At 48.1% G+C, this 11,409-nt stretch overlaps 1 protein-coding gene across 1 annotated transcript; it reads right to left on the reverse strand.

Moving 5' to 3' along the window:
* Positions 1-1,009: 1,009 nt before the first annotated feature.
* Positions 1,010-9,913, reverse strand: LOC134488930 (E3 ubiquitin-protein ligase TRIM7-like). The gene is given in 6 exon segments (XM_063291283.1): positions 1,010-1,552; positions 3,490-3,522; positions 4,054-4,172; positions 5,979-6,001; positions 7,455-7,550; positions 9,485-9,913. Coding segments are annotated over 6 exon segments (1,215 nt in total). The 5' UTR covers positions 9,899-9,913; the 3' UTR covers positions 1,010-1,022.
* Positions 9,914-11,409: the final 1,496 nt, after the last annotated feature.

An 11,409-nucleotide genomic window follows, 5' to 3' on the forward strand; every position in this document is an offset into this window, starting at 1 on the left:
CTTCTATGGTAGCAGACCATCTTAAGAGCAACGTCCGAGTGCATGGTTGCCAAATATCCTTGAATTCTTCCAAAGTTAAAATACTTTTCTCCATGCTGTATTAGTGGGTCTCTTCTCCTTTAATTATAATCTTGAGCCCTTTCTGGTTGCTCTGTTGTCCAGCCTTCAAAGTCTCCGCTTATCATGTTTTTCTCTAATCCACAACATTTTCCCATGAGAAGATTTCTTACCCTTTGATTCAAAATCCTCATATATTTTAATAGGATTTTAAACCACCACAGGAAGGATTCTTAGAATTCGTTTCAAACTCTTATTTCCAATCCACCTGGCCCCTCAGTGCATTTATAACTTTCAGAATCAATATTCTAATCCCTCTTTCCCTGTTTATTTCAGAATAATTGTTTTTTATTATTTTTTGTTTCGTTTTTAAACTTAGGTAAAACTTCTTTCACTGAGGACTGAAGAAGAATCACCCGGTGTGATGAAACTTGTTCTGAAGGTTCTTAATATCCCAAAAGCAGTTAACAAGCAATTTCCAGAAGCGATCAAGGGAGGAATTGGGTGAACCCAGTGTCCTTTGGCAGGCTCCAAATCACGGCTGGGGCAACGCTGACTTTCCCTCGGCTCCCAGAGCTCTAAAATACGCTGGAGACCACTGCTTTGTGGCCTCCTGAAGGGGAGCCTCTGTATGAAGCACTTATGGGCAATCCCAGGCCCTCTCCTTCATCCAGGAAGACTTCCAAGCTGCCGATCCATTCGTCAGCTCTGCAAACTGCGAAGCTGTCTTCAATCCACCATTGCTTTCCCAGAAGTCCAAATCATAGGACACTTCTCAACATAAATGCAAGTATTTTATTTGGGATTTTTAAACGTTGTCCTCCAGTTATGACAACAACTCCCTCCCAGCCAATTGTCCAGGGGAAGCCATATTCATTGCTGTGAAAATTCGCCTACAGGCTTTCAGAGATCACTGCTTGGCCAATAGGGATTTTTCCACAGTTTCTCCACGTATGTCCCCACTTTTAGGAGGAGAGTGTCAGGTAGGCACCATTGTTCAGAAAGAAGGAGGGCAGAAGGGTCTCTCCAGCCCAGGGAGCATCTGAGAACATGTAGAGCAGGGCTGCAGTCTGAGCATCAAAAAAGGCCACCTGTCGCCCTTCGCAGTTGAGAGAGACTCAGATCCTCTTGGGCTCCTCTTTCAGGTGCAGTTCGGGGTATTCTGGGGGAAACCAGGCCAAGTATTTGCTTCCATATTTCACAGTCTCCCAGATTCCTCCCTTGGGACCAAAAGCGATGTCACCCTTTCTGTTCACTGACTTTTTGGCAACCCCTATACCACATATGGCCAATCCCTGATCCCCATCTCCTACAGTGACTTCCCAGAAATGTCTCCCTCTTGAGAAACCCTGACATCCAAGGACATAACACCAATTGTCAAATCTCTTAGGGTTTTCGGGAAGGTCTTGTTCTTCAGCAACATCTCTGATGCTTTTATGATCCTCTGAGAGGGCGAGGCAGCGATGGGCTGTGTCTGGATCCAGAATTACCTTTGCTGTCAGGGGGAAGAGGAGGGAGGAGAAGGGAAACAGCTTCAGCTGCAGGCACAGTTTGAGTCGTGACCCCCAACAGACCAACCCCAAGGCCTCCTCTCTGCAGGGTGTTCAGCTTCCAAGCACCCCATCCAGGACTGGGACACTCCCTGCCTTTTCACCAGCACCTAAGCTTGGCCGAGTCCTCCCAAGGCTTCGTGCTGCTTCACACCCTTCCTGCAACCTGCACCTCAGTCTCATCAGCATCCCTCTTGCAGGTGGGAGGAATGGGGCTGGGAGGGAAGAGTGCTTGGCTTTGCCTTCAGGGAATTCCAGGGAGGGCCACGATGTGAACAGGGACCCCACCTGGAGCTTTAATCCGGAGGATCAGGCAGAGCAAGAGGCTGCCCTGGTTCATTTCTGACTGGCAGAGTCAGGGGGTCCCCCAGAGGTAACGGGGGGCACCTGATGGAAGGGAAGTGGGGGGAAACTCTGCCCTTTCTGTGCGAGCTTCAGGAGATTGCACACATGTACAGAAGGGGAAGATCTTGTGTAGCAAACAGACACCTTTGCTTTCCTCGTTTTGATGGACCATAAGATGGAGGCACCTGGGCAATTCCCTGGTGCTCCATCTTTGCCATTTGCTTTGGCCAACAGGACCCGATTCCTCTCCTCCCAGTGACTTGGTCTCCTGCCAATTTACATTTAGGCAATGAATCTGACCAACTGCATAGCAGATTGATAATAGTAACATTGAAGTAGAAAAGCAAACAAGGAGGAAACTCCTTGCAAAGTGCAAAACCTATAAATCCAGGGAGCATTTTTTCTCTCTCTCTCTCTCATTCTCTCTCTCTCTCACACACACACACACACACACATCACAGACACTGAGTGTGGCTCCTGTGCGCTGAGGAAGCCATTAATCTACAGACTGCCCAGGTCTCTAAGGAGGCACATCAGAAGCTCCCAGGAGCCACGAGCTCTCCACAGGGCAGCTCTCTTATGCAAAGGAGGGAAGGCCTCTTTGATGGTCTGCCTTCAGCAGCCAAACATCCATTTAGTTTATATTTAGAGCAGAGTGAGGAGCCTAATAGGGATAGAAGAGCATTTCTGCCCCGGTAGATTAAAAATCTGACCAGCATCGTCATAGCAATAGAAACCTCCTTCCTGACCTGCAGAAGAGCTGAGGGAAGAATGAGTGTCCTCCAACAGCCGCAGAATGAAACAGAACAGCTGGGAGTCAGGACTCAGGATGGAATAAACATGCCAAGGAGGAAAACCAGCCCTAAAGGCATTTCTCTGCTTGGCTAGAGAAGTTGGGGACTGGAGACTCAGCCCTCCATTTCCTCAGCACAATCATGCTGAGAAGGCCGTTTTCGGATCTGGAGAATGAGGGTGCCCTGAACGTGGTGAGGAAAGACTGACCAGGGGTCGTGCTTTCTCCCCAGTTTATGACAGGGACTGGCAACATCACGGGAGGACACTGTATCCCCCTCTGTGGTGACAGCAAGCAGTGCACCTCAGCCATAATATTGGAAGAAAATCAAGAAGGGGCTCCGTGCAGCCAACGGCAGCCTCTTCTAGATCACCCCCACCAGGATGGAGCAGCTCTCAGGAAGTCAAAGGTTCTCCACATGAAAAAATAAGGGACACCTCATGGGAATTCTTTCCTCCTGGAAGGATTCTCGTATTTATTATTGCTCAAAAACAAGAGGACAACATGATTGTCCAGGCAGGAATTCTAGGCTCATTTCAGGACCACCCAATATTTTCCCATTTCTCCAGATATTTCATTCTACACTAAGGCTGACTTCAGTTTTCTGGAATACCTTACTGGATCTTCACAGTCTTAAGGTGTCTGATCCTGCATTTTTCTGTTTGTTACTCTCTCATATTTCTACTAAGGTTATGGGCATCAGAGTTTAAAATAGCAAGTGACAGAGATTCTTGAAACTCATACCTTCCTGCAGGTGAAGTCCAAATTCCAGCGTATCTGGGGAAAGAAAGGGAGAGATTCGGCATCTGGTCATTGGAATTGGGACAGCAGCAGGGCCTCCCTACAGACAGACTCTAGTTTGGTTTGCCTGGCCTCAGATCAGGAAAGAAGGAATAAGGAAAGCTAAATGCCAGAATGTCATCAGTGGTTCCTTAATCAAAATGCTACTTCAATCTCTAACTGGCTGCCATGTACTCTGACTCAGAACCCCCCGAATAAGGCCTATTCTGCTTCCCCAGTGATCATAGCGTGTGGATTTGGGAAAGAAGGGATAAATGGTCAACCCTGACTAACTACTGGTTCCCATTTTTAGCTTGAACATCTTTTATGGAAGAAATCAGAAAGCTCCTGTTCCCCCTCCTTGTGCCCAACACACCAAGCCCTTTCCACAGAGGAATGAAGGGGTCTCTTCCACCAACCCTGAAATCTGTCCCTCTTTGATCCCCCCTGACACTAACACAGAATCTCTCTTGGATCTTCTGGGATCAAAATATCCAGCGTAAAACCCCATGCGGCTGTTCTTCTTACCTCTGAACTGTTTCATGACGCCTCTCAGAAAGACGCTGGTATCGCTGTAATCCCAGATTGTCCACTTCAGCTCTAGAGGAAAAGCCACCGGATTCTCAAATGGCTTTTTTGCCTGGTACCTGGTAGAGGGAAAGAATGTTGTTTATCATCCTGCCAATGGAAGCAGCTTTCCAAAACATCAGATTGTGCTTGAGGATTGACTAGCTAATGAAATATGGGCTGGGCACCGTGGCAACCAGTGGATTCAAAGCTGGCTCAAAACTGCACTCATCCACCCTCGTCAAGCTGAGCGAGGGACCTAATGGAGGCCACCAAGTTTCAGTCCTGGGCTCTCTAGTCTTTAACATTTTGTAAATCGCTTGGACAAATGGGTGGACTGGATATTACCAAATTTAGGAAAAGGCTAAAATGGGTGAGGTAGGTAATAGTATAGAACAGGATTTCTCAACCACGGTTCCATGAGAGGTCACTAGGGTGTCCCTGGGAGATCACGATTTATTTAAAACATTATTTCAATTTGGGCAACTGCACGTTAGCAGTAAGTTTCATTCTTTATGTTTCGTTTAAGAACAGTGTTAATGCATCTATACAGGCCTACCAAAGGAAGCGGACAGAATTAATTTTGTAACCTGTGGCCTATAATTGAGCCTGAATGTGCAGGGGTTCCCCGAGGCCTAGAAAATATTTCAAGGGTTCCTCCAGAATCAAAAGGTTGAGAAAGGCTGCTCTAGAAGATGGATTTAACATTCAAACTAATCCTGATGGACTAAAAGAAATGCAATGAAATTTAATAGAGACAAATTCAAATTACTAGTTGCAAGGGCGGCCAAATACAAACTGAAGATGACTATGAATCAGCAGCGCGATCTACCACAAAGGGTGCATGAACAGAGGAAAAGTTTCCAAATCTGGGTTAGTGCTACTTCCACTCTGCTGAGGGGTTGAGTTTTGTGCAGCACATTTTAGGAAGGGTTTTGGAAGAGGCTCAGAGAAAGGCAACCAGGTTGGCTGGAAAGAGTCCTTTGAAGAGGGACTGAAAGTGAATGGAGACTTGAGCAGAGGAGACTCACAGGGGTTGTTGACTGTGGAACCAACTACTAGGTTGTTCCTATCTCTGAAGGGGAGCCTCCTGCTCCACCATCAGATTTGAGCAAACTGTCTCTCCAAAATGATGTTGCAAAGCAGCACCCAGCTCCTAATGCATGGAGGATCTTCCCGCTTTGCTTCACTTCTGTTGCAAATGTAGATGCTCCTGACTGCAAAGCGGTCAGTCCACACAGACAAGCCTCTCCCAGGCTTGAGATGGATCGTGGTGGATCTGCTGAGACCTTCCGTATTCCCAGAGAGTTGGGAATCCCCTTCATAAGATGGGGTCAAGCAGGGGCAAGACAGCCACCTGGCATGGAAGGTTGACTTGGGACTCCTGCAAACGATTAGGGGTTGGATGCAAAGGCCTCTGTGGCCCTTTCCGTCTTCAGGAGTTGAAGGAGATGCATGCCGTTCACTTTCAGACAACTTGGGGAGAACTGAAAAGTGAAACTGCAGGAAGCACTAAAAGCAGGATTTTTAAAATAAAAAGAAGTGCAAAATACTTCCTGATAGAAAATGTTTTTTTCTCTGAAAATGAGATAGATCAAAAAAGAATAAATGATTTTGATAATGAAAATGAGTGATAAATCTTGGGGACAAAGATAACATTTTAGTATCCGGTGGTGCCTCTTATAATTAATAATAATAACTAATTGTATCAAATATGGCTAATTATATTGCATTGAGGCTATCTGAGGAAGTATCTACGAAATCCTGAAAAAAAGTTATATTGAAGTTGAATCACTACTAAAGACAAAAAGAGCTTTCCAAAACGGGAAACTGCAGAGGGAGCTGCCGATCTCGGGGGCCAGAAAGAAGAGGGTGGATCCACTTACTTCTTCAAGGTGTCTCCAATGTCCTAAAGAAAAAGAGACAAAGCACTGAAAGGATCCATTTCCGGGACAGAGAATTACATTCTCAAATTCACAAAATAATTGGTTGAATCCTCTGGACAACCACGCACAGAGATACAAAAACATTTGTCTTTTTTCCTCAGACCTCCACTTCTTTTAGATGTATTATTTATTTTTACTTTCTTGCTTCTCTTAGAAAAATTATACTCCGGCTGAATCCAGCTCAGTTATACAGTTTATGGTATATATAACAAAACGTAACAGTAAAAAGAAAAGAATATTTAAAAAGGAAAACAATGTATCAATAAAATAGACAGAAATCCTGCCCTGATGCTTCCAGAATCAGTCTCTGCAGGCCCTTTGGAACAGCCAGGCGGTGACAGCTTTGTGGAAGGCCATCAATGCAGGGACTCTCCTTGCCCTGGAGATTAGGCTGTCCCGCAGGAGGGGAGGCCCCACAAAGCACATCCACCACCACGTCCCTTAGCAGTGATAGGGGCAGGCATTCTTAAAACCACGAAGGGCCCAAGATAGTGACCAGCACTTTGAATTCTCTCGCTTCCGCATGGCCGGGTTCTTCTGCATTGTGTGTCCTTGCCTATTGGCCATCAGTCTTCACATTTTCCACTCTCCTTTCCATGGGAAGTGTCAAAAAGAGTATTTCCGTGGTGGGTCTAAAGCCGTCCACTCCCCTCCATCATCTCAACTTCACACCTTACCTGTAAGAGTTCCCTTGCTGGCTGCTGTTGCTTCTGCTCCATCTCCTGGATGAGTTTGTCAAGAGAGCAGAGTTCCTCCGCGTATCGGGCCAGACCCTCGTCCCTTCTGGCCACAACCTCCTTCTCCGTCTCCTCCATTCTGGCCAGCAGAAGCTTCTCCTGATCTTCTAACCAGCATCGTAGTTCTCTGAACTCAGCCACCGTCTTTTCTCTCTCCTTTTTGATTAGGTCCTAGAACAAGAAGATGGAAAAGGCAAAGGTCATATTATTGTTAAATGGATACACTGAAGAGTCCAGAAATGAGATTGGAGGATTTCCTGGGGGGGGGGGGACCCTTTTGACTTTTCAACTCTTTTGACATCAACAAGAGCGGGGAGGAAAGTTTCTAAAAACAAACAAACAAACAGGCTCCACTTTGAAATGATCTTCATGAACATTTTCTGTGGGAGATCACGTCATTCCAAAAAGTAGATGGAAGGAGAGTTCACATTTTTCAGTAAGATGAAATGTTATCAACCCCTCTTTTATAAACCATGGTTTATGTGATGTGTGCACTTAACCCAATTCTGACTCATCCAGCCGATTCTGAGAAGTAATCCAGAGGACGTTCCAGTCAAAGAGACTTTCTTTCATCTCCTGAAGCAAATTCAGGGTGGGTTCACTTGTTAGGAAACGCATCACTTACAACAGACCACGGCCTGTTAGCCCGGAAGCTCCTCACCCTTGGATCAGTACTTACAAGCATCTCCCACACTTTCTGTTTTGTATCTGTCCTGTAGGTAATCATTTTTTCTCTCTCCTCCTTCTGAGCCTTCAGGCAATCCCCAACCTTGATCTGAAGAGAAAATATAGGTTTTGAGTTCCTATTTCATGGAAAATCATTGGAATATATGATCACCAGGGCCAGATTATTATATGCACAGAGATGGAAAGACTTGACACCACCCACTCTGGAGGAAAGGTGGGTGAAAGTGACAGCTTTTGCTGAGATGGAGTAACTCACTCCTTTGATTAGAGACAAGACACGATCTACGTTTATTGGTGCCTGGAAACCTCTGGTGGACTTTTTGCACAAAAATGAAGAAAACACACTTGTGATTCATGGCTTTGATGATGAGTCAGGATAGATTATAGAAAGAAGAGAATCATCACGTAACTACAGAGAGAGGTTAAAATAGAATTGGATTATAACTGCTGTGAAGAATATCGGAAGCCACTTCTTTGTATCTTTTTTCCTTCTTTTCTATTTTTCTTTAACTTCAAGGGGTGTCCTTGCAGATAAGGAGCTGCAAATATGTGTCCAGAACAAGGGACCTGATGCGGCTTTCATGCCATCTGAGTGACAGGCTATATCTGAGCTTAGATCTCGTGCTCTTCTGAATGAGCGCCACACCCGTGTTCAGAAATCGCCGGCACAGAGGCGAGGCGTGGGGTGAAACAGGATGGAGCAAGTAAGCGGGCCCGAGGAATGCCAGGGCTGGCACCAGATGGCTGTGGGGGAGTTCTCTATTCCAAGAAGAACCATTCTGGATACAAAGCCGGCCCACTCCCCTTGGGACGCTCATGGTTGGCCAAGAGTCATCGTTTGCGTCCCTAGCCAAAATGTGTGGGGAGCAAAGAAAAAAGCTGGAAATGGGGGTGGATACAAATGAGGGGGTCCTGAATGAAGCATCACATTGATAGAAGATTTTACACACATAGAACTAAGTAGGAATATATTTCATTTTCACATTTATTATATGTAGTGTTCACGTATTAGAGACCTTTGCACTTGTATCATGGCCCTGAAGCTGTGTTGTGTTTCCTAGAAGAATTTTGATGACTTTCTTACTCTTCCTTCCTAGCAGGCCTTGACAGATCGCTATGCCCATGGAAACAAGGTAAGGTGTACATTCCAAGGATGGCTTCTCCAGAGGAAAGGCGTTCTTTAATAACGGTCCAGGCGCCCTAGCGAGGATGGAAGGAAGTCCCTTCTATGGAATGTGACAGAGGAAAGGAAGGAAATCCCTAATACGGAACTGGGTTGAGGCGGAGTCTGGGCAACTGAGCAAGGGGGCGTATTCTGGAGGAGGCGTTGAGTGGAATGTATACAATGGGCTGTAGGAAGGGGGTCCTGCGCGGCTGCCCACCCAACAGCTTGATGTCCCTGCTTTTCCTCTTGGGCGAAGACTAAAGGACTGAATTTCATGCAACTGCCCTGTGTTTTTGATCCCGGCTCAGAAACGACCCTGACAAGGAAATATAAAAAATTCTAACAACATTCATTGACTCTTGTAACATTCTGGACAGAAGGTGGATTAACTGCATGGAAAAGAGCAGATTCAGAAGTGCCCTTTGACACTGATGTCATAGAATCAGCAGACTTCGCTGGGTATGTCGGAACTTACAAGTGAAACTAAAATAACAACAAAACAAGCTAGGATTACTGGCTTGTACACTCTCTGCTCCCACCCACATCCGAAGGAACCATCACACTTTTAGGGGTGGGCTCTGGGACCCGTTCTCTGGAGAAGGCTCCAATGCTGGGAAAGGAGGAGGGAAAGGGAAGAGGGGGAGGACCAGCAGCAAGGGGGCCTTGCAGGGGCGATGGGGGCCCCTCAAAGACCAGGTTAGGGGCAGATCCCCTTGGAGAACATCTATCTCTGAGTCAATAACGACGTGATGGCACATAACCAATCAATCAATGACTCAATCAATCAAATCCATCCATGTTCTTGCAGTTCCAGGTCTCCAGAGCGATTCCTCCTTGCCCTCAAGGCTGACTCCCACCTGGTACTCCTGGAAAGCCTCCTCCAGGGGCATCACCCCGTGGTCCCTGTGCTCTCGGGATCGGTCGCGGACCAGGCAGATGAGGGTCTCGCAGTCCTTGCAGAAGAGCTTGAGGGGCTCCTGGTGCGTCCCGCAGAAGCCCGCTCCTTCCCCACCCTGAGGGCCGCATCGCTGGGCGATTTCCGCCATCCGCGCCAGCTGCCGGTTCGCGACGAGGTCCCGGGGCCGGAAGGCCCGTCGGCACTGGGGGCAGGAAGCCGCCGCCGCCGCCGCCTCCCCCCAGCTGCGGGCCAGGCAGCTCCGGCAGAAGTTGTGGCCGCAGCCCGGGACGAGCACGGGGTCCTGGAAGAGCTCCAGGCAGATGGAGCAAGTGGCTTCTTCGAGCAGCTCCAGCACGGGCGCCCCGCTGGCCATCGCCGCCGCCTCCGCAGAGAGAGAGAGACCGAGGGGGAAAGTGACTTTCGCTTTCCCTCCGCTCCCTTTCTGGAAATCGGAGGAGCGCCTTTGGGGTGTGTCCACACGGCAAACGGAGGAATTGTTGTCGCTTTTATGGTCAGGTTGGCTGGCTTCTTAAAGGAGACATGTCTCAAAAAACCAAGAAACTGGGGAGCAGGAAACGTTCATGGGACGGAACGGAAACAGGCTGGGACAAAAACTGGATAAAGGCCCAAATCGAATTGCACTGCAATTGATGGGACGTCTCAGAGAGAAAGGGAGCACCGGGTGAAAATCCGAGTCCTCCATCAACTTCTGATAGGACTCTCCGGCAGAGGGAGACCTGCTTGGGCGCCCCCTTCCCAGCCAGCCAGCCAACCAGGAATCCGATCAGGAGAAAGGGGCGCGCTCTCATTTTATGGATTTCTTTGATGTTTTCCCTGCCTTTATTTTTGGTCAGCCCAAGGCAGCAGACAGGCCTAATGATCTTGCTTTTTATTTTCCCCAGCACAACAACCCTGCAAGGTGGGCTGGGCTGAGACACAGGGACTGACCCAAAGCCCCCCAGGCGGCTTTTGTGCCTAAGGGAGGCCCAGAACTCAGTCCTAGAAGCTCTGAAGGGCTCTGCACTCTTTTGGAAACAAGACAGTCTCTGGGATTCCACACTGTCAGCTTTGCCCCAGAGCGGAGATGCTTTATTGACTCAGAGAATCTCAGGGGTGGAAGGGCCCTTGGCGGTCTTCCAGTCCAGCCCCTGCCCAGCGAAGGAATCCTCAGGCCCTTCTGCAAAATGGCTGTCCAGGATCTTAGTGATTTCTGGCTCAGCTGCCTTCGCTCAGGAACAGCTTTCCTTCCGCAGAGCTTCAAAGCCCTGAGCTTCCAGGCACACTGGTGTCCCCAGGGGAGGACACTCTGCCGGCCCACAGCTCTGGACCTCGAGGTTCAAGGCCCCCCATCCTCAGCAGTCACTTGGAAGGATGGGCTCTGCAAAAAAAGGACATGACTCTTGCCAGAGTCACAGCAGCTCCTTTCCTCCAGGCTCTACCGCATGCCAGGTTGTGAAGGTCTGCAGTCAACCTGGCTTAGATCAGTCCTGGGGCTACCATGACAAGCAACCGTGTGCTTGCCCTGTGATGGTGGGAGGAGGCTGTCAATCACAGATTTTAACAGAAGAGAATATCTGTAGCACAGGGTGGTCCTGTGGAGCCCTTGGTGCTCTCTGAGGTTGGTTGTTTGCTTGCAGACGTTTCATTACCAGACTAGGTAACATCATCAGCGCGAGGGACTGTGGGGTGTGCTCCCTGTTTATATACAGTAGCTTGCCCTGCCAGTGTTGGTGGGGGTGTTGTTCTCTCCTTGGGAGTTCCAGGATTAGGGTATTATCTGTCTGCTTGATTGTTTGTCTCCTTCCCCCCCCCCCCCAGTATTTCCCCAGATTTTCCCCAGCATTTCCATGCTAGCTAGAACTGCAAAGCTTCAGTTCTCTCAAA

Source organism: Candoia aspera, chromosome 2 (genome assembly GCF_035149785.1).
Source record: "Candoia aspera isolate rCanAsp1 chromosome 2, rCanAsp1.hap2, whole genome shotgun sequence".
In the NCBI taxonomy this organism is placed as follows: domain Eukaryota; kingdom Metazoa; phylum Chordata; class Lepidosauria; order Squamata; family Boidae; genus Candoia; species Candoia aspera.